Genomic DNA, 23,790 nt, shown 5'->3' with positions numbered 1-23,790 from the left:
CCATTGGAGTAGGGGGCAGGCTTCTTTTCTTTCAGGACAAGTGGGCGTTGTCACACTGACTCTGCGTACAGGAGGTCAGGGGCCTAAGCTGACCCTAAGCTGGGGCCCTGACTAATCCCTCTTTCTGGAGGTACTGTTAAAGGTACAGAGGTCCAGGCCGGCAGCGTAACCCCTACCTCCTGAGGATCCCTGCACCTCAGTAATCTAGTCCTGAGAAGGACCCCGATCACAACAATAGGGGACAGGAAATAATATGCCAACACTCAGTACTAAGACGAACGAGCCAGTACAAGGGTCAAACCAAAAACCACCTTGCATACAAAAACTACACCACTACTACAGAGGGAACACCAACGGGAAAGGAGATAAATGATAAAGCGAGGAAGGGAAAAACCACACCAAATACACTTAGCTCAGAACTCCAAAATACCACGATCCGCTCTGTTTGTCTGTATGAAATGCTTTCACCGACACTTCCCTAACAGACCGGCAGGCATTTGAAGGAGTCCCACTACAGCAGCATTGATTGCAGCTGGGCGAGCCTGGACCTCGTCTAGCACAGAGAGAGAGAGTTAACTACCTCACTGCCGAAAAACACCAAAAACTCAGCTGCGAGAAGTCAGGCTGTGTAATCGTGACTATCTTCGTGGCGACACACCCGTGACAGTACCCCCCCTTCTACGAGGGGCCTCCGGACCCTCAGGGCCAGGTTTATTCGGGTGAGTCGTGTGGAAGGCCCGAACTAATCGGTCTGCGTTAATATCCGACACAGGAACCCACATCCTCTCCTCAGGACCATACCCCTTCCAATGAACCAGGTACTGAAGGGACCGGCGATTAAAGCGTGAATCGATGACCTTCGATACCTGGAACTCCAAGTTACCATTAACCACCACTGGAGGGGGAGGTAAAGGTGACGGTATCACCGGCGCCACATACCTCTTAAGCAACGATCTGTGGAACACGTTGTGAATTTTATACGTAGGGGGGAGGTCAAGACGGAATGCCACCGGATTAATTATAGAACTGATCCTGTACGGCCCGATGAACCTGGGACCCAGTTTCCAGGAGGGAACCTTAAGTTTTATATTCCTGGTAGACAACCATACCCGATCGTTCACACTAAGGTCCGGACCAGACACTCTCCTCCTATCAGCCATACGTTTGTATCGGTTCCCCATAGTATTCAGATTCTTCAGCACCCCTCTCCATACTGAAGCGAGTGATGAGGAAAATCGTTCCTCCTCAGGAACCCCCGAAGAGCCCCCCCCTACTGAAAGTACATAACTGGGGGTGAAAACCATATGCCCCAAAAAACGGGGACTTACCAGTGGACTCGCTCCGCCTATTATTAAGAGCAAACTCTGCCAGAGGTAAGAAAGAAGCCCAGTCCTCCTGATTCTCTGACACAAAACACCGGAGATATGTTTCCAAGCTCTGGTTCATACGTTCCGTCTGACCATTGGTCTGAGGATGAAAAGCCGATGAGAACGATAAATGCATCCCCCGCCGTGTACAATATGCCTTCCAGAATTTGGACACAAACTGAGACCCCCGATCTGACACCACATCGAAGGGTACCCCGTGAAGCCTCACAATCTCCCCAATGAACACCTGCGCAAGAGTTTTAGCATTAGGAAGACTAGGAAGAGCGATAAAATGTGCCATCTTGCTGAACCTGTCCACTACAACGAGTATGACCGTTTTACACGAAGACTGCGGGAGGTCTGTAATAAAGTCCATAGACAGATTAGTCCAAGGACGCTCCGGGATCTTCAAAGGTAAGAGGGCCCCAGACGGACGGGTATGTGAGGTCTTAGAGCACGCACAAACCCCACAGGACGCGACAAAAGTTACCACCTCCCTATGTAAGTTAGGCCACCAAAACCGATGCGAGAGGAGATCCACCGTTGCTTTACTCCCCGTGTGTCCTGCAAAAACTGAATTATGGTGTGCCTCGATCACCTTTTGTCGCAACTGATCTGGAACAAACAGTCTCCCTGGAGGTCCAACAGGGGCGTCCCCCTGAGCCTCCAATACCTCCTCCTCAAGCTCAGAGCATACTGCCGAAACCACCACCCCCTCCTGAAGGATAGGAACCGGGTCGTCCGTATTCCCGGCCCCAGGGAAACTACGAGATAAGGCATCCGCCTTTACATTTTTTGACCCAGGACGTTATGTAACGACAAAATTAAACCTGGTAAAAAACAATGACCACCTAGCTTGTCTGGGATTCAGACGTTTTGCGGACTCCAGATATAGCAGGTTCTTGTGATCGGTGATGACGGTGACCGGATGGACTGCCCCCTCTAAAAAAAATGGCGCCACTCCTCAAAAGCTAACTTAATGGCCAAGAGTTCCCTATTGCCGACATCGTAATTCCTCTCAGCGGGCGACAATTTTTTAGAGAAAAAGGCGCACGGATGCCACTTACCAGGGGACGAACCTTGTGACAATACTGCTCCCACCCCTACCTCGGAAGCGTCTACCTCTACAATGAATGACTGTGACGCATCAGGTTGAATGAGTATGGGTGCCGAGGCAAAACATTTTTTCAAGGAGGAGAAAGCTTGACAAGCCTTGTCAGACCACCTAGAAAAATCCGTCCCCTTTTTTGTCATGTCTGTGAGAGATTTAACCATGGACGAGAAATTACGAATGAACTTCCGGTAATAATTAGCAAACCCCAGGAAACGTTGTAGTGCCTTAAGATTCTCTGGCAGATCCCACTCAAGAACTGCCCGCACTTTCCCAGGGTCCATACGAAAACCGGACGCTGAAACCAGGAAGCCTAAAAACTGGAGTTCCTGTACGGCGAACACACACTTTTCCCATTTGGCATACAGTTTATTATCCCGCAAGATCTGTAACACCTGCCTAACGTGCTCCTGATGAGACACCAGATCCGGCGAGTAAATTAAGATCTCATCCAGATATATGACAACAAACTGTCCCACCAAGCGGCGAAAAATGTCATTAACAAAGTGTTGGAACACCGCCGGGGCATTAGTCAGACCGAATGGCATGACAAGGTTCTCATAATGCCCCTCCGGAGTGTTAAACGCCGTCTTCCACTCATCCCCCTCCTTCATCCTAATCAGATTGTACGCCCCCCTGAGATCCAACTTAGAGAACCATTTGGCGCCCACGATCTGATTAAAGAGATCGGGAATAAGTGGGAGCGGATACGGATCTCGGACCGTAATCCGATTAAGTTCACGGAAATCCAGGCAAGGGCGTAGGCCTCCATCTTTCTTCTTCACAAAGAAGAACCCCGCGGCCACCGGTGAAGATGAAGGTCTAATATGCCCCTTAGCCAGACTTTCAGAAATATAATCCTTCATGGCCTGCCTCTCAGGACCAGAAAGGTTATACAACCTAGCTTTAGGTAACTTGGTCTCAGGGAGCAGTTTTACAGAACAGTCATACTCGCGATGAGGAGGTAGTTCCTGACACCCTTTCTCCGAGAATACATCCTCAAAGTCTGCCAATAAATGGAGGTAAGACCCAGGAGTAACTGCACCGATGACCGTATTCATGCAGTTTTTATTACAGAATTTACTCCATTGGCTTATCTCTCTAGATTGCCAATTAATAACCGGGTTATGCTTAGTTAACCAAGGAAGGCCCAACACTATAGGAGTGGGAAGACCCTCCAACACGTAGCAAGACAACAGTTCTTTATGTATCGCCCCCACTTGAAGTTTTACGTTATGCACAGCTTGCAAAAAACTTCCCTGACCGAGGGGCCTGGCATCGATCGAGAATATGGGGATGGGTTTAGCCAACTCACTCAATCGCATACCTTGAACCCGGGCAAACCGAGCGTCCACCAGATTAGCCCCGGCCCCACTATCCAGAAGAACAGATATCCTCTCAGTTCTCGTACCCACCACCACCTCCGCCGGTGCGAGAAACTGAGATGAACCTAGGGACGAAATACCTACTCCCAGATTGCCGTCCACCACACAACCTGGGATCAACAGTTTTCCGACGACTCTTCACTCTGCAAGGGACGGGATGGACAGCCCCCAATAAAATGTCCCTTTCTCCTGCAGAAGAAACACCTTCCTGTCTTCAGGCGCACCACCGGTCCCCTCCCCCGAAATGATGTCCCTCCTAATTGCATAGGCTCCTCTGGACTGACCAGGGGACCCTCCATATAAGGAACCCTTGTAGAAGGTGGAGTCATCACAGGGGGCGGAGTTGCCCCGCACCTCTCCCGAAGCCGTCTGTCAATGCGAATAGCAAGGGCCATAGCGGCTTCCAGTGACGCGGGAGGGTCATACTGAGCCAACTCATCCTTTAATTTGTCAGATAAACCTTGACAAAACTGGCTCCTAAGAGCCGGGTCATTCCACTGGGTGTCCGTGGCCCACCTACGGAACTCCGAACAGAATTCCTCCGCCGGACGATCTCCCTGCTGGATCCTACGTAACTTAGATTCAGCAAGGGAGATCCGATCCGGGTCATCATATACGAGACCCAGAGCTGCAAAAAACCTATCCACTGACTGGAGAGCCGGGGAGCCTGGGTGAAGAGAGAACGCCCAAGATTGTGGGTCCCCTTGTAGGAGCGAGATGACAATTCCCACCCTTTGTTCTTCACTCCCCGACGACCGAGGCCGCAGCCGAAAGTACAACTTGCATGCCTCCCGGAAAACAAAAAACTTGTCCCGCCCCCCAGTGAACCTGTCAGGGAGAGCTACTTTAGGTTCTGGTCCGGCTTGCTCCTGGGGATATAAAACCTTGGACCTAACGTCCGCCAGCTCCATGGACAAACTCTGCAATGCCGAGCTAGACTGGCTACTGGATCCATGGTAGCTGGAGAGAATCTTAGTGGGTCGGTGAAAATGTCACACTGACTCTGCGTACAGGAGGTCAGGGGCCTAAGCTGGGGCCCTGACTAATCCCTCTTCCTGGAGGTACTGTTAAAGGTACAGAGGTCCAGGCCGCCAGCGTAACCCCTACCTCCTGAGGATCCCTGCACCTCTGTAATCTAGTCCTGAGAAGGGCCCCGATCACAACAATAGGGGACAGGAAATAATATGCCAACACTCAGTACTAAGACGAACGAGCCAGTACAAGGGTCAAACCAAAAACCACCTTGCATACAAAAACTACACCACTACTACAGAGGGAACACCAACGGGAAAGGAGATAAATGATAAAGCGAGGAAGGGAAAAACCACACCAAATACACTTAGCTCAGAACTCCAAAATACCACGATCCGCTCTGTTTGTCTGTATGAAATGCTTTCACCGACACTTCCCTAACAGACCGGCAGGCATTTGAAGGAGTCCCACTACAGCAGCATTGATTGCAGCTGGGCGAGGCTGGACCTCGTCTAGCACAGAGAGAGAGAGTTAACTCCCTCACTGCCGAAAAACACAAAACACCAAAAACTCAGCTGCGAGAAGTCAGGCTGTCTAATCGTGACGATCTTCGTGGCGACACACCCGTGACAGGCGTCCATTACAAAAAATCAATGGATCCTACGTTCCTTAGGGGAAGGTTTCAAAATAGACTTCTCCCATGCTCCCCCTCGTCGTTTCCAAATCACTCGTCCTCGCTCCCCCGTAGATCTCAAAAGTCTATGGCAGGATATATTAGTCCTTCAATCCCTACACGTGGTGAAACAGGTCCCCCCTTCAGAGCAGGGTTTAGGCCATTATTCCTCCCTCTTCTCAGTGTTAAAACCCTCGGGCAAACGCCGTACTGTTATAAACCTCAAGCCCTTAAACCAGTGGGTGGAATACAAAAGGTTCAAAATGGAAACTATAAAAACCAGCATTCCATTGATAGAGAAGGGATCAGTAATGTGCACCCTAGATCTCAAGGATGCATATTACCATGTTCCAATTCACCCAAGTCACCAGCAATACCTAAGGTTTGCTCTAGAGCAGGAGGACACAGTACACCACTTTCAATTCACTTGCCTACCCTTCGGTCTGTCCTCGGCCCCCCGAATATTCACAAAGGTTATGACAGAAGTAGCGGCCTTCTTAAGAACACAGGGGATTATAATCATCCCTTACCTGGACGATATATTGTTGGTGGCAGAGTCAGAGTCTCTTCTTCTCAGTCAACAAGAGCATACGATCGAAACCCTGGAATATTTGGGGTGGAACATCAATTGGGAAAAATCAAGCCTCCATCCAAGTACTACAAAAGTATTTCTAGGGGTACTCTTAGATTCCAGTCTTCAAAAGTCCTTCTTGCCCCAGGAGAAAAGAGAAAAAATAAAGCTGGAAATTTACAACTTCGAGAAACGGAAGACCACCTCAATCAGATACGCCATGCGGATCTTAGGACTGATGACCTCATGCATTCCGAGCGTGAAATGGGCACAGGCCCGTTCAAGGCCGTTACAGAAGTCGATCCTGTCAGTTTGGAACAGACGACCATCGGGGTTAGACAAGAAAATGAGACTGTCAAGAGAGCTGAAAAACTCCCTTTCCTGGTGGACAGACCCTTCAAACTTAGAAAATGCAGTAGACTGGATCCTTCTTCCTACAATCCAAATCCATACGGATGCCAGCCAAAAAGGCTGGGGAGCAAGCATAGGAAACAGATATCTACAAGGGATCTGGCCCAAAGAGATACAACACAGGTCGTCAAACTTCAGGGAGCTAAAGGCTGTCTGGGAGACTCTTCAAAGATGTCAGCATTTGCTCAGAGGAAATCACGTAAAAATTTTCTCAGACAACAGCACCACAATCGCTTTTCTTCGTCGACAAGGAGGTCCAAGAGGGAAATGGTTACAATCCTTGGCGGCAAGAATTTTCTACTGGGCGGAGAGAAATGTTCTTTCAATATCGGCTATTCATCTAAGGGGGTCCGAAAATGTGGTAGCAGACTTTCTCAGCCGAGCAAGAGTTGGTCCCTCAGATTGGGAGCTGAATCCGGATGTGTTTCATCAAATCATTCAACGATGGGGCACCCCGTTCATAGACCTGTTCGCAACAAGAAAAAACAGGAAGCTGCAGCGCTTTTTTTCCTTGGACCCAGCCGACAGCCCAGAAGGAATAGATGCCCTTTCTCAATCATGGGGAACAAAACTGATGTACGCCTTTCCTCCAGTCCCTCTCATCTCAAGAGTACTAAGGAAAATCCAACAGGAGAGGGGAGCTCTTATTCTGATAGCGCCCTACTGGCCCAAAAAGAGCTGGTTCCCTCTGCTACACCGGATGGCGGTGGATCTCCCATTCAGACTCCCAGCCAGGAGAGATCTTCTATTGCAGGGTCCCTTGTTACATCCGAACATCCAATTCCTCCAATTGACAGCATGGAACCTGAGAGGCGGATCCTAGCCTCTAAGGGCCTTTCCCATTTAGTAATTACAACTCTACAAGCCTGTAGGAAACCAGTAATGTCAACCACCTATTCTAGGATTTGGAAACAGTTCTGTAGCTTTGCAGATCAGTCTGTGGGAAATTCATCTCACCCCAATATTCCAACGATACTGGATTTCCTCCAAGAGGGGTTTGATAAGGGTCTGAGGCCAAATACGTTAAAAGTTCATATCTCGGCCCTAAGTGCTTTTTTGGACTACTCCTTAATAGACCACCCATGGATATCAAGGTTCATAAAAGCAACTTCTCGTTTAAAACCCACGATAAGGAGTCTAGTACCGCCGTGGGATCTGAACCTGGTGTTGAGGGCTTTTTGTAAGTCTCCCTTTGAACCCCTAGAAGAAACATCAGTAGACCTGCTTTCTATGAAATCAGCCTTTCTTGTGGCAGTTACTACAGCGAAACGGGTAGGCGAGATCCAGGCCCTCTCAGTTCTGGACCCATACCTTAAGATTCTGGAGGACAGATTGGTTCTTAAACTGGATCCCTCCTTTCACCCTAAGGTGGTGTCCAGTTCGAACCTGAATCAAGAGATAATACTGCCGTCTTTCTGCCAGTCTCCCAAAAATGGAAAGGAAAAATCCTTCCATACCTTGGACGTCAGGAGGGCAATTATTCGGTATATAGAAATCACAGCCCCCTGGAGGAGAGACTCAAACCTTTTTCTGCAATTCTCGGGTGTGAATAAGGGCAAGAAAGCTTCTAAGCCGACTCTAGCAAGGTGGTTGACAAGGACTATCGCCCTCGCGTATGATTCTGAGGGGAAGGATCCACCAATTTCCCTTAAAGCTCATTCCACTAGGGCAATCTCCGCTTCTTGGGCGGAGAAATCTGGAGCGTCAGTGGGCCAAATTTGCCAGGCAGCATCCTGGTCCAATATATCCACATTTAGTAAACATTATAAATTGGATGTATTGTCCAGTCAGCAATTAGCCTGTGGCCGTAAAGTCCTTCAGCCAGTAGTTCCGCCCTAAATGTTCCATTTCTTTTGATTTGGTATGTCTCCTGTCGTGCCGTTATGATGGACGTACTGGTAAAATAGGAATTATTCCCACCGTTAATTACGTTTCCAGGAGTCCATCATAACGGCACTATATTTCCCGCCCCTGCTCTTGACACTAATGTGAATGTAACATTGGTATATGTATATAATAGAGTTGCATCCATCCTGGTTTGGTGATTAGTACTAACACTGAGGGTGTGATGGGGGGGGGGGGGGTGGGGGCTTTTAACCTCTCATGTGTTTCCTGTCCCTAGAGGAACAGAGGACTTAACTCCTGTCGTGCCGTTATGATGGACTCCTGGAAACGTAATTAACGGTAGGAATAATTCCTATTTTTTGGGCTACATTGTCTCCAGCGAGGGCTTTGAGATGGACCCTGTGAAGGTTCAGGCTGTGCAGGAATGGCCTAGGCCTATTGGTTTGAAATCTATACAGAGATTTTTGGGTTTTGACAATTATTACAGGAAATTCATTAAGAATTTTTCTGTAATTGTTAAACCTCTAACCAATCTCACAAGGAAAGGTGCGAATACGGCCCAGTGGACTACTGAGGACATTGAAGCGTTTGAGTATCTCAAAGAGAGGTTCAGTTCTGCCCCTATCCTTATGCAGCCTGATGAGACCAAGCCTTTTTTGTTCGAGGTCGATGCTTCATCGGTGGGGGTCGGAGCAGTTTTGTCTCAGGAGAACAAGGGTGGAGTACATCCTTGTGCCTTCTTTTCGAAAAAAAAATTCGGAAACCCAACTGAATTATGATGTTGGAAATTGGGAGTTGCTGGCTATTAAACTCACGTTTGAACATTGGCGTCATTTTTTGGAAGGCGCTAGATTTCCTATTCAGGTTTTCACAGATCAAATTCTTATGATCTATCTGGATGCTGCCAAGCGCTTGAATGCCCGTCAAGCTAGGTGGGCACTTTTTTTTTCTTGGTTTCATTTTTCTGTTACCTATATAGCTGGTACTAAGAATGTTAAAGCCGATGCTTTATCTCGCAGCTTCTCTCCTACGGTCGGTGCCGAGGAGGAGGAGAGCATTTTACAGAAAGGAGTGGTGGTGGCGGCTTTGGACTCCGTTTTGTAGAATGAGATTCTGAAAGCTCAAGATGATGCTCCATCTAACACTCCCCATGGGAGGTTGTTCGTGCCTAGAGCCTTTAGGAGAGATTTGTTTGTGGAGTGTCATGAGTCTCGGTTGACAGGTCATCCAGGAAATTTCGGAGACTAAGAGACTGATCAGTCGCAGTTTTTGGTGGCCTGGATGGCAGAAGGAAGTCATCAAGTGGGTGCTTCAGTGTACTGTGTGTGCTAGGTCAAAGGCTTCACATACTCCTGCTGCGGGGTTGCTTTGCCCTCTGGAGGTTCCTAGTGCGCCTTGGACGCATCTCACAATGGATTTTATTACTGATCTTCCGGTGTCCGAGGGTCTTAGTGTCATCTGGGTGGTCGTGGACCATTTTAGTAAGATGTGTCATTTGGTTCCATTCATTAAGTTGCCCTGCGCCAAGACACTCGCTAAGGCGTTTGTTAAGGAGATTGTCAAGCTCCATGGCGTTCCCACGGATATTGTTTCTGATAGAGGACCTCAGTTTGTGGCTCGCTTTTGGCGTGCTTTTTGTGACAGGTTGGGAGTCCATTTGTCATTTTCGTCTGGTTATCATCCTGAGTCTAATGGATAGACTGAAAGAAAGAACCAGGATGTTGAACAGTTTTTGCGTTGTTTTGTGACGGACAATCAAGAGGTGTGGTCGGAGTTTCTGCCTCTCGCAGAATTTGCTCTTAACAATCGTACATCCTCCTCTGCTGGGTGTTCTCCTTTTTTTTGTTGTACTCTGAGACATCCGTCTTTTGGTTCGTTTTCCAAATTGGGGTCGGCGGTGCCGGAGGAGGAGAATTTTTCCGGTGATTTGGAGAGCGTTTGGACTAATGTACGTTGTAACCTTCAAGAGGCTAACAAAGTCCAAGAAGTATTTTGACAGGAAACGTAAAGACGTTTTATTTACTGTGGGTGACATGGTTTGGTTGTCCTCGAAGAACCTGCGGTTGAGGATTCCCTCTAATAAACTGGGTCCTAAGTTTGTGGGTCCATTTAAAGGGCTTCAGGTTGTTAACCCGTCTGCTGTTAGGTTGGATGTCCCTACTTCCTGGAAGATTAATCCTGTGTTTCATGTTTCCTTGTTGAAAAAGGCTGACGTATCTGATAGGGACGCCACTGTCACAGTTCCTCCTGTGGTGGAAGACGGCGAATATGAAATTTCTCGTATCTTGAATTCTAGATGGCATAGAGGGAGATTACAGTATCTTGTCTCCTGGAAGGGTTTCGGTCCCGAATACAACTCCTGGGTAAGGACGGATGATGTCTCTGCTCCTAGGCTTGTTAAAGCTTTCCACAGGGGGTTTCCGGGTAGGCCTGAGCCTGGAGGATCCGGAGGATCCTCATAAAAGAGGGGGTACTGTTAGAACCCTCCTGTTTGTTTTTTCTATCTTCTGTTTTGCGGTCACGTGACCATCTGCCTTTATATTCCAGCTCCGCCCTTTTGGCTGTGCTGGACTTCAGTGTTGTTTGACTGTTTTGCTAGCCTGGTGCTTCGGTGCCTTTCTCTGTCTGTTCTTGGTCCTCTGGGACCTCTAGTACTTTTTGTCCGTTTGTCTTTTGTGTTCTACAACATTTTCTGTTTAGGAGGTGTCCCATTTTTGTCCCAGTCCTTAGTTCTTTTAGGGACCCCTCCCTTAATTCTATAGGTCTTTGTTCAGACTAGCCGAGGACGAAGGCGGGTCTGTTCACTAGTAACAGGCAGCCCGCTACATCGTAGGGATTCAGTTTAGTCTTACTGTAGGGCCAGCTTTCCCCTATCTTTACTTAGTTCTTGTTGGAGATCATAACAGTTTTCCTGTTGCTTAATTGTGTAAACGTACTTTTCCTTAACATGGCTTTATTAAATACTACTGTTTTAAGAAAAACTGTTTGGAGATTGAATGTTGGACTATCTACTTCTGTGCTATGACTTGTACACCTACACATCCGGCTCTAAACTCCTATGAAAAAATAACTAACATACAACTACTAAACGCGTCTTCATCCTCACTCTCCATTATGTAAGATAGCGGGGCACAATTATGTATTTTGGTCCCTATGTTCCTTGGTATCATACCATAATACCCTTCTCCTCTATCCGTTTTTTCTCTTCAGTCCTTACTTGGGACTTGTTGAACCTTTATACGATTGTTACTCTGTTTCTTTACCTTTTTGAATGTCAAAGAATTTTCAGAAAATAAAGTGTAGACTCCATTATTTTAGAAATTGATACAAATCCTGGCCGTCAGACCCCCAATTCTGTGTGTCTAATTGAGGAAAATAGATGTTACATTAGTGAAAATTCCTTAAATGACATATTTTTATTTTTTTTGGAATGGAAAATATCTCTATGCAGGACAACCCAAATATTTGGAGTGATCGTCCATTGCAAACGGCTGCCCTGAAGCTGCTGTCCCTGGAAGTGGTGCACCTGCTGGCCCTGCGCTCCGCCATGCTGGACGCCATGCTGTCTGACTATACGCTGCTGGTCGATAGTTATCTTACTGGATATTGCCACAAAGCATCTGATATGTTCCTTACTACAGAGGTACTGAACACTTTAACACTCGTTTTATGGCAGCTGGTAATGATATTATTAGTAATTCAAAGTCTTAATGTTTTCTGTTTCATAGGTTATTTGGAGTGATGATATAATTCTACATTTACCTAAGTATTGTGTCTGACATGAGTAATGGAGGCTTTTGCCTGCTTATGGCCTAATTTACAGCTCCTGCTCCACTCCAGATCCCTGCCTCTAGATTGCCGCTGGTCCATGACCCTCACCAGTCTCTATGTACCTATATTGAATGGACCAGTCATGTTTCTTATCAGGTCATGATCAATCATGATGATGATCTCGGTGTTTGGCTGGATCATCACCATGCCTGATCATGGCTCCAGCCAGCGCATAGACATGAGGGGACTGTAGACCTGCAGGGGAAAAAGGTTTCCTCCAACAGGTGACTTTCTCCTGTATTCTTTTGTAATAATGTTTTATTAACATACATATAAATCTACAAAATGATTTCTATTAATTACAATTAATTAATTGACCTAACTCTTTAGCCCCATACAATTGATGGTCAGCAACTAAAGGCATCTGTGGCTGCATCAAAAAGGGAAAGTACAGGAGGCTGTACCCCACTGGTCTCCCATCTTCAGATCCAGTGTACCCATCCTCTGGGTATAGTTTTGTTTCTTTTGCTGCAGGACTCCCTGCTTATTCCACCAAGCCAAGGCCATTATCCAGAGCCTGGTCCTTCAGTGCTCTCCTCCATATCATGACCCAAGAAGTTCAGCTGCCTTACTGTGAGCCGCTGCGGTACCGATGGCAGTCCTGACTGTGAGCCTCTGCGGTATTTGTGGCAGTCCTGACTGTGAGCCTCTGCAGTATTAGTGGCAGTCCTGACCCGGGAGCCTCTGTGGTACCGATGGCAGTCCTGACTGTGAGCCTCTGCGGTATTTGTGGCAGTCCTGACTGTGAGCCTCTGCAGTATTAGTGGCAGTCCTGACCCGGGAGCCTCTGTGGTATCGATGGCAGTCCTGACTGTGAGCCTCTGCGGTATTTGTGGCAGTCCTGACTGTGAGCCTCTGCGGTATTTGTGGCAGTCCTGATCGGGAGCCTCTGCTTTATCGATGGCAGTCCTGACCCGGGAGCCTCTGCAGTATTAGTGACAGTCCTGACCCGGGAGCCTCTGTGGTATCGATGGCAGTCCTGACTGTGAGCCTCTGCGGTATTTGTGGCAGTCCTGATCGGGAGCCTCTGCTTTATCGATGGCAGTCCTGACCCGGGAGCCTCTGCTTTATCGATGGCAGTCCTGACCCGGGAGCCTCTGCAGTATTAGTGACAGTCCTGACCCGGGAGCCTCTGCAGTATTAGTGACAGTCCTGACCCGGGAGCCTCTGCAGTATTAGTGGAAGAGAAAGGGAGAAAAAGCGCGCTATGTGAAGGACCTGACAGGTAGATGTGACGGAAATAGCCAAAAGGCCACTCACCTGTTGGAGTTGTGCACCCCTGCACAACTCCGGTGTTAGTGTGAAAATGTGAGGAGCAGGCACGTCCCACCGCAAGGTACAGGTAGCTTGGCACACCACGTGCCATGTGCTGCAGACCGCCGCTCGTGCTCACCGCTTCTAGGTTTCAAAATTGCAGGCCACATGTCCGCCCACAGATCACATGACTCAGGATCAGATGTGCATCACCACAGGTCCTGAAAGCTAGGAGAGTGCAGCCCCCAACCGCAGGTCCTGAGTTGAGCAGCCAAAGGGGAATTTTATAGTGGGGGGATTTAAGAATGATTAACTAGAAGCTGCTCCTGCCGCTAACCCCCAAAGGGGGATTGAAAGTGGTCCAAATTAAATAAAAAAGCGGTCTATAGGGCGCTGAACGAATGAACACTAGAGGTGAAAAACCTGAGGAAGATAGTTTACTATCGAAACGCGTTGTGGAAAGGGCTAATTAAATTTATTTTTTAGCCCTAAAAAAAAAAAAAGCGCCCTATAGACCACTTTTTTATTTAATTTGGACCACTCTGCAGTATTAGTGTCAGTCCTGACCCAAGAGCCTCTGCTGTATTAGTGTCAGTCCTGACCCAGGAGCCTCTGCAGAATTAGTGACAGTCCTGACCCAGGAGCCTCTGCAGAATTAGTGACAGTCCTGACCCAGGAGCCTCTGCAGTATTAGTGGTAGTCCTGACCCAGGAGCCTCTGCAGTATTAGTGTCAGTCCTGACCCAAGAGCCTCTGCAGTATTAGTGTCAGTCCTGACCCAAGAGCCTCTGCTGTATTAGTGTCAGTCCTGACCCAGGAGCCTCTGCAGAATTAGTGACAGTCCTGACCCAGGAGCCTCTGCAGAATTAGTGACAGTCCTGACCCAGGAGCCTCTGCAGTATTAGTGGTAGTCCTGACCCAGGAGCCTCTGCAGTATTAGGGACAGTCCTGACCCGGGAGCCTCTGCAGTATTAGTGACAGTCCTGACCCAGGAGCCTCTGCAGTATTAGGGACAGTCCTGACCCGGGAGCCTCTGCAGAATTAGGGGCAATCCTGACCCGGGAGCCTCTGCAGTATTAGGGACAGTCCTGATCGGGAGCCTCTGCAGTATTAGGGACAGTCCTGACCCGGGAGCCTCTGCAGTATTAGGGGCAGTCCTGATCGGGAGCCTCTGCAGTAATAGGGGCAGTCCTGATCGGGAGCCTCTGCGGTATTAGGGGCAGTCCTGATCGGGAGCCTCTGCGGTATTAGGGGCAGTCCTGATCGGGAGCCTCTGCGGTATTAGGGGCAGTCCTGATCGGGAGCCTCTGCGGTATTGGGGGCAGTCCTGATCGGGAGCCTCTGCGGTATTGGGAGCAGTCCTGATCGGGAGCCTCTGCGGTATTGGGGGCAGTCCTGATCGGGAGCCTCTGCGGTATTGGGAGCAGTCCTGATTGGGAGCCTCTGCGGTATTGGGGGCAGTCCTGATCGGGAGCTTCTGCAGTAATAGTGGCAGTCCTGATCGGGAGCCTCTGCAGTATTAGGGGCAGTCCTTATCGGGAGCCTCTGCAGTATTGGGGGCAGTCCTGATCGGGAGCCTCTGCAGTATTGGGGGCAGTCCTGATCGGGAGCCTCTGCAGTATTGGGGGCAGTCCTGATCGGGAGCCTCTGCAGTATTGGGGGCAGTCCTGATCGGGAGCCTCTGCAGTAATAAGGCCAGTCCTGATCGGGAGCCTCTGCAGTATTAGTGGTAGGCCTGACCCGGGAGCCTCTGTGGTATTAGGGGCAGTCCTGATCGGGAGCCTCTGCAGTATTGGGGGCAAACCTGATCGGGAGCCTCTGCAGTATTAGGGGCAGTCCTGCCTTTTAAGCTACTGCCAGGCTCTCAGGCTATTATATATGAGGTTTCCCGCCCTTGCCACTAATTCAGGTAAAGCAATTGCCCCAACCTTTCTCTTACAACTCACACCCACCTCTCCTAACAGACTATCCTGTCATTTCCTCCAGTATATTGCCACGTTGGAGGCTTCACAACAAGAGACTTGCTTTCAGATTAACGAACAGCAAATATAGGATTTTACCCTTGAACTGTAGCTCAAAACTTCTGTGAAGATGGCAATCAGTGCAACTGACTCGCCCCCTGGGCCGCGTGGGGAACCCGGAACCGGGCCTTTTGTGGGATGCTGGAGGTTGAAGTCTCCGTGTGGCGGCGACCCGGTCCGTGGCAGTCTTAGTAGTACTATAAGAGTTTTAGATTAATTGTCCGACTACGCCACCCGTGGATTGCGGTCAGTGGGGACCGCCGCTGCAAGGCAGACCGCTGAGGCCGGTGTTGTGTGTATGCAGCTAAGAATGGGATGACTCCCCACTGGAGAAGTATAGCCTCAGGGCAGTTAGTGTGGATGATGGGCGTGATGGTGCACGAGCGCAGCAGGAATAACTCCGAGTCCGTGCAGTGCAGTTCAGGGTCTTTACTGATGTTATAACGCAGACCCTCCCGGGAGTACTGGTTAGCAGTAGAGGCCTGGTCAGTCTGTGAGCAAGCAGGATCTTCCCCTGGCCAGGTGGAGTTGTAGGCCTCCCCATCTATCTGCACTCTTCCTGGCTACCTTGCTGTTTGCGGGTAGAAGTAGCCCACGTCCCTGAGTATACCGTGTGGTGCTCACCCGTATGGCCGGTGACTTGGGGCCTTCTGTTAGCCTCCGCTCCACGATGGCGGTGCTGGTCCCTTGCTTGTGACCGTGCCTCCGGGCTTCTATGGCCAGAGGACCTGGAATCCCCTGCCGGTTGGATTCTGCTGCTGGACCTGGATGTCCCCACAGCCTCGGACTCCATGTCCGGTCTTATTGTCTTCAGCCAGGGCTTCCAGCCCCTGGCACTCGCTGCTGCTCCTACAGAGCTCCTAGGTCTTCCTTTCCCTGTGTCTGCTCTCCAGACGAGACTGCGTCTCTGTCTGGGATTTCACTCCCTAATCCCGCCCCAGACCCAGTTTTTAAGGGCAGATTCCTCCCCTCCCAGGTCTGGGCGGGCGGTGTTGCATGCTTAAGGGCTCCTGACCAGAGAAACCTCCCACTTGCTCTCAGACATAATATTTCTATTACTGTGGCAACCAGACCCCTGGGGTGCCACACAACAAAATCCACTAACGAAGAGGACCAGTGTAGCGTCGGCGTCCCTGCCCTCTGCTAGGCAGGGACGCTGTTCCCCTCACCTCTCCTCTCCGAGCCCGGCGTCCTCCTCCCGCTCTGCTGGCAGCGCGCGCTCCTTCCCGGCCACGGTGCTTAGGGCGCGCGCGCGCTCCCCCCCTCTTAAAGGGGCCGCGCGCGCCGTCCTAAGGAGTCCCCGGCCAATGGCCGGAGGACTTCACCATATATAAGGCACCTCCTCCAAAATGGAGGTGCCCGAGCAATGTTGTTGCACTGTTCACTACTCTGCTTCAGCCCTCAGGTCCCGTTTCCAGTTACCTGCCAGTTTCCTGCCAGATTGCTGTCTGATTCCTGCCTGTTATCCGCTTACCTGCTTGCTAGCCTGAGGTCCGACGGTCTGCCTTCCGACACCTGTCAGTCTGTCTATGGACCAGCTTGCCCGCCCACCTGCTACCCGCCTGCTAGCCTACCTGGAGGTTCCGCCGTCACGTGCTGTGACCACCTGCCAGTCCAGAGACTCTTGCCCGCTCACCTGGGAGCGCTCATCTGCTACCTGTCTGCTAGCCTACCTGGAGGCTCCGCCGTCACGTGCTGTGACCACCTGCCAGTCCAGAGACTCTTGCCCGCTCACCTGGGAGCGCTCATCTGCTACCTGCCTGTTAGCCTACCTGGAGGCTCCGCCGTCACATGCTGTGACCACCTGCTTATCCAGAGACTCTCGCCTGCTCACCTGGGAGCACACATCTGCCATCTGCCTGCTAGCCTACCTGGAGGCTCAGCCGTCACAGGTCGTACCTACCCTTTACCCAGAGACTGTCCCGGTCACTTGCCGTGATCTCCTGCCCGTTCACCCAGAGACTGCCCCGGTCACTTGCCGTGACCTCCTGCCCGTTTACCCAGAGACTGTCCCGGTCACCTGCTGTGACTACCTGCCTGTCTTCCGTGGTCGCCACCCGCTTCCTTACAAGGACCGCCCCCTTGTAGAAGTTGCTCAGAGGTTCCGCCTCCCAGACCCGTTACAGTTTGCTCGGGCCATGGAACCCGGTGGCACCCAAGCTCCCTCGCTCTCGGACCTTTGTCATGAACTGTCCCGTCAGAGGTCCCAACAGGAGTCCATCCTCAGTCACCTGCGGAATGTCAATTCTCGCCTGGACACTTTGACTGCTCCACCAGCAACCACCGCTAGTGTCTTGACTCGCAACCCGGCAGCTCCGCTGCCCACCAATACCATGGTATCCTGCTCCGGACCCCGGCTTTCTGCACCTCCTCGCTTCGGAGGCGACTCCGCTCTGGCTCGGGGCTTCATAAACCAGTGCACCCTGCACTTTGAACTCCTGTCCCACCAGTTTAACTCCGACCGGGCCAAAGTAGCCTTCATCATGTCCCATCTCACGGGGGAGGCACTGGCTTGGCTAAATCCTCTATGGGAGAGAGGAGACCCCCTGGTGTCCGACTTGCCTGCCTTTCTCACGGCTTTCCGGAAAGTCTTCGACGAACCCGGACTGAAGACCTCATCCGCATCGTCTCTGCTACGCCTCCGTCAGGGAAGTCTCACCGTGGGCCAATATGCCATACGGTTCCGTACCCTTGCCTCGGAGCTGGCCTGGGATAACGACGCTCTGGTGTCTGTCTTCTGGGAGGGTCTGTCCGGCCGTATTAAAGATGAACTCGCCGGTCGGGACATTCCTACCACTCTCGATGACTTAATAACTCTTGCCACCCGGATTGACCTACGGTTCCAGGAGCGTGCCAAAGAGGTCACCCGTGAGAGGAGGTTTCCACGTCTAGCTCCTACCTTCCAGAAACCCGTCACTCCCTCCGTTTCTCCCCAGGTACACTCTCCTGAGCCTATGCAGGTCGACCAGACCAAGATGGTCAAAACCCGTCAGGACTTACGCCGTGCTGAGGGGAGCTGCTTCTACTGTGGCAGCAAGGAGCACCGGATCCGTACCTGCCCGGAGAGGTCGGGAAACGCCTGTGTCTAGGTTCGCTCAGAGAGGTCGACCTAGACAAGAATAAATCCTCTCCATCTCTGCTGCTGTCAGTCTCAATTATCTGCGGGGAGAACCGTTTTTTCGAACTAGCCCAACTTGACTCTGGAGCAGCCGGGAATCTTATTTCACAGTCCCTGGTAGAAAAACACCGCATTCCCACCAAACCTCTGGCTGTACCCTTATCTGTCGCTGCCGTGGATGGGGGCCTCTTACCACGTCCCATCCAACTCATCACCGAATCCATTACTCTGCAGGTGGGAATGCTGCATTCTGAGAGCATCTCTTTTCATGTTCTGCCTGGACTCTCTCACGCCCTCTTACTAGGCCTACCTTGGCTCCAGAGACATGCACCCGTGCTTGACTGGAAGACCGGAGAAGTCCTTCGTTGGGGACAGGACTGCCATAAGACTTGTTTGGTTCCCGTTCATCCCGTCCGTCCTTCTCCTACCCCAACTAATCTACCTGGACTTCCGATTCCTTATTGGTCATTTGCTGATGTCTTTAATAAAAAGGAGGCAGAGACATTACCCCCTCATAGACCATACGACTGTCCTATCGACCTGTTACCCGGTACTACTCCTCCTCGTGGGCGTATTTACCCATTGTCCGCTGCTGAGACCCGGTCGATGTCCGAATATATTGAGGAGAATCTGGCCCTGGGATTCATCCGGAAATCTACCTCCCCGGCGGGAGCAGGCTTCTTTTTCGTCCCTGTATAGACTATAGAGGCCTTAACCAGATCACGGTGAAGAATAAGTACCCCCTTCCGCTCTCTGTGGGGCGTACAACCTGGTCCGTATCCGTCAGGGGGATGAATGGAAGACTGCATTCAACACCCGGGACGGCCACTATGAATATCTGGTAATGCCCTTTGGTCTCTGTAATGCTCCTGCCGTCTTTCAAGAGTTGGTCAATGACATCTTCCGGGACCTTCTCTACTCCTGCGTAGTGGTGTACCTGGACGACATCTTGGTCTTCTCTCCGGATCTTCAGACTCACCGGAGGGATGTTCGTCAGGTCCTGCTCAGGCTCGGGCAGAATCACCTCTTCGCTAAATATGAGAAGTGCCTCTTTGAGCAGACCTCGCTTCCGTTTTTGGGCTACATTATTTCTCAGACCGGCCTCCGAATGGATCCAGAGAAACTGTCTGCCATCGAGAAATGGCCTCGACCGGAGGGGTTGAAGGCTATTCAGCGGTTCCTGGGCTTCGCCAACTACTACCGCCTCTTCATACCGCACTTCTCTTCCCGGACTGCCCCAATTTCCGCGCTCACCCGTAAGGGCACTAATCCCAGAGAGTGGCCGCCCGAAGCAGAGGAGGCCTTTCTTTCCTTAAAACAGGCCTTTTCTTCCGCCCCGGTGCTGCATCGCCCGGACGGCAACAAGCAGTTCTTCCTGGAAGTTGACGCCTCCTCCTCTGGAGCCGGAGCGGTACTTACCCAAAAATCGTCTTCCGGGAGAATGGTAACTTGTGGCTTCTTCTCCAAACTCTTCTCCTCTTCTGAGCGCAACTATTCCATAGGAGACCGAGAGTTATTGGCCATCAAGCTGGCATTGGAGGAGTGGCGTTACCTACTCGAGGGGGCTCTTCACCCGGTAATAATCTAGACTGACCACAAGAACTTGGCTTACCTCCAGCATGCCCAGAGACTTAACCCACGCCAAGCCCGGTGGTCCTTGTTTTTTGCTCGCTTTGATTTTGTTCTTCATTTTCGCCCGGCTGACAAAAACATCAAAGCAGACGCCTTGTCCCGATCCTTTCTGGTGTCCGATCTCGAGGAAGAACCCAAACATATCATCGATCCCGCCAGAGTAATGCAAGTGGCTCCCGTGAGTCTAAATCGTCTCCCTCCCGGTAAGACGTTCGTTTCAGTACCTGATCGGGAGAAGATCCTACACTGGGGCCATTCGTCTAAACTAGCTGGCCACGCCGGTCAGAAAAAGACCCTCCAGCTTATTACCCGGCACTACTGGTGGCCTACCCTGCACAAGGACGTAATAGACTTTGTTTCTGCCTGTGTGTCCTGCGCCCGCAACAAAGTCCCGAGACACCTGCCAGCCGGTCGCCTCCTTCCGCTTCCTGTGCCTGCTGCCCCCTGGCAGCATATTGCTATGGACTTCATAACTGATCTCCCCGTCTCTGCCGGTTGTACGGTCATTTGGGTGGTCGCTGACCGCTTTTCCAAGATGGCTCACTTTATTCCCCTGCCAGGCCTCCCGTCTGCACCCGAGCTGGCTAAAGACTTTATCCGCCACATCTTCCGTCTTCATGGCCTGCCCCTCCACATCGTGTCGGATCGTGGGGTACAGTTCACCTCACGTTTCTGGAGAGCCACTTGTAAATTGCTAGACGTCACCCTGGACTTCTCCTCCGCTTACCACCCACAGTCTAATGGTCAAGTGGAGCGGATCAATCAGATCCTGACCAGTTACCTCCGGCACTTCGTTAATGCCCACCATTCTGACTGGGTGGATCTCCTGCCATGGGCCGAATTCTCTTACAACAATCACGAGAGCGAATCTTCCTCCAAATCCCCGTTTTTTGTAGTCTTCGGTCAGCATCCTCGGATCCCATTTCCCGTCTCCACCTCAGTGGATAATCCGGCTGCGGAATCTCTTGTTAACAAATTTTCCTCCTTGTGGGAGAGTACCCGGTCCGCACTCCTTAAGTCGTCCGAGCGTATGAAAAGACATGCTGACAAAAAACGTCTGGATCCTCCTCAATTCCGTCCAGGGGATAAGGTCTGGCTCTCGTCCAAGTATGTCCGGCTCAAGATTCCTTCCTATAAGTTAGGGCCTCGGTTCATCGGTCCTCTGGAGGTCATCAGTCAGATCAACCCGGTGGCCTATAAATTGAAACTCTCGGCCAACTTGCGGATCCCTAACTCCTTCCATGTATCTCTCCTCAAACCCGTGGTACTTAACTCTTTTTCCAAGTCTACAGGTACGCCTCCTGCTCCGGTTTCCGCTGAAAACGAGTTTGAGGTAGAGAACATTCTGGCCACAAAAAGGGTAAGAGGAAAGACCTTTTTTCTAGTAGATTGGAGGGGGTTTGGTCCTGAAGAGAGAACGTGGGAGCCCCGGGAGAACATCCATGCCCCTCTCATCCTTGCTAAATTTCTGTCTGGCCTAAAAAAGGTGGGGCCTAAAGGGGGGGTACTGTAGCGTCGGCGTCCCTGCCCTCTGCTAGGCAGGGACGCTGTTCCCCCTCACCTCTCCGCTCCGAGCCCGGCGTCCTCCTCCCGCTCTGCTGGCAGCGCGCGCTCCTTCCCGGCCACGGTGCTTAGGGCGCGCGCGCTCCCCCCCTCTTAAAGGGGCCGCGCGCGCCGTCCTAAGGAGTCCCCGGCCAATGGCCGGAGGACTTCACCATATATAAGGCACCTCCTCCAAAATGGAGGTACCCGAGCAATGTTGTTGCACTGTTCACTACTCTGCTTCAGCCCTCAGGTCCCGTTTCCAGTTACCTGCCAGTTTCCTGCCAGATTGCTGTCTGATTCCTGCCTGTTATCCACTTACCTGCTTGCTAGCCTGAGGTCCGACGGTCTGCCTTCCGACACCTGTCAGTCTGTCTATGGACCAGCTTGCCCGCTCACCTGGGAGCGCCCACCTGCTACCCGCCTGCTAGCCTACCTGGAGGTTCCGCCGTCACGTGCTGTGACCACCTGCTAGTCCAGAGACTCTTGCCCGCTCACCTGGAGCGCTCATCTGCTACCTGTCTGCTAGCCTACCTGGAGGCTCCGCCGTCACGTGCTGTGACCACCTGCTTATCCAGAGACTCTCGCCTGCTCACCTGGGAGCACACATCTGCCATCTGCCTGCTAGCCTACCTGGAGGCTCAGCCGTCACAGGTCGTACCTACCCTTTACCCAGAGACTGTCCCGGTCACTTGCCGTGATCTCCTGCCCGTTCACCCAGAGACTGCCCCGGTCACTTGCCGTGATCTCCTGCCCGTTCACCCAGAGACTGTCCCGGTCACTTGCCGTGACCTCCTGCCCGTTCACCCAGAGACTGCCCCGGTCACCTGCTGTGACTACCTGCCTGTCTTCCCTGGTCGCCACCCGCTTCCTTACAAGGACCGCCCCCTTGTATAAGTTGCTCAGAGGTTCCGCCTCCCAGACCCGTTACAACCAGTAAGTCTTCCTGGGTTCTGTATTTTGTGGTAAAATCACGTCCTCCGTCTACAGCTGAGGGCATGCTCACATCACACTTTTACCTCTCGCCAGTGGCACCTTTGCATGTTGCACTGTTTGGCTTTTACAGACTTTTGTTGCTCTGCATGTTCAACTTTGATGTGGTCTGTAATCCTAAATCAGCTGAGGTGCTAAAAAGACAGAAAATAGAGGTAGAAACTCCCCCATTGGACCGTCAGAATGAGCTCACTGACACTTTCTCATTTGCCTCACTATCATTTACTTCCCAGCCGAATTATTGCTGTTTCCTATGTGAATCCTATCGTCCACATTTCAAGACCTATACTGGATTAACTTTGTTCTATGGCCATGTCTGATATTGCAGCTCATTTGTATGAAGGCTGTCCGCTGGCTGGGTTTAGCAGTACTGTCATGGCCGGCACGGTATATCCTGTAGGCACGTTCCTCCAGAATGATGTGACAGACAGAAAACTATTACTTCATGTTGCTGATGCTGAAGGTGTTGATTCATGGGGTGTACTTAATTTTTCACGCACTGCATTTTGGTCATATATGTTAATCATTTGTTGTGATGTTCATCAGGGGTTTTATATACCTAATTTTAAGAACTTCAGAAAACCAGATGTTTATGTCGAGATGCATAAAATAATGGAATTCAGAGAGCGTGTCCTTGGTTCTTCTCATGACCACCTTGAGCTCTCCTAAGATCTGTTCTTGTTGTGTTCCTCCGCAGGCCGCCTCCTGCCAGATTCCCAGAGAACTTCAGCAGATTTGTGTACTGCAGCAAAGGAGAAGAGAAAAGGCCTTGAGATTATATCAAGTTACTTCCCAAGGACACCTGATAAGGGAAGAAATGTAAAGTCCGACATTCATGGAACTATTTTGAGGCGGGGGTCCCACATGTTCCCCAAGATGCATCTGCTTCATACGTTTCCACGCCTGTTGCAATTTGCTTGTTCTTTGTTAATGTTCAGTAGACACAACCTCACTACTTGTAATGGTTCAGATGTTGGTTGATTACAATAAATTCACAAAAATAAGTAAGTTCTGCCTGTCTTTTTTTATTTGCATAAGAATGTGTAGTCTACCACAATTTGATAA

General features: G+C 50.8%; 1 protein-coding gene across 1 annotated transcript in view; it reads left to right on the top strand.

The window, feature by feature from the left end:
- The window catches only part of LOC141152924 (piRNA biogenesis protein EXD1-like), a 105,831-nt gene extending 82,263 nt beyond the window's left edge, over positions 1 to 23,568 (top strand). Inside the window, exons 10-11 of the mRNA XM_073637564.1 lie at positions 11,787 to 11,978; positions 23,423 to 23,568. Coding sequence (XP_073493665.1) covers positions 11,787 to 11,978; positions 23,423 to 23,548 — 318 coding nt within the window. The 3' untranslated portion in view covers positions 23,549 to 23,568. The remainder of the gene's footprint in view (positions 1 to 11,786; positions 11,979 to 23,422) is intronic.
- The last annotated feature ends 222 nt before the right edge of the window (positions 23,569 to 23,790 follow it).

Source organism: Phyllobates terribilis, unplaced genomic scaffold, assembly GCF_046119375.1.
Source record: "Phyllobates terribilis strain yellow unplaced genomic scaffold, ASM4611937v1 Scaffold_7__3_contigs__length_470593459, whole genome shotgun sequence".
Taxonomy (NCBI): Eukaryota; Metazoa; Chordata; class Amphibia; order Anura; family Dendrobatidae; genus Phyllobates; species Phyllobates terribilis.
Note: the sequence above shows the minus strand (reverse complement) of the source record. Positions and strands in the feature narration are given on the sequence as shown.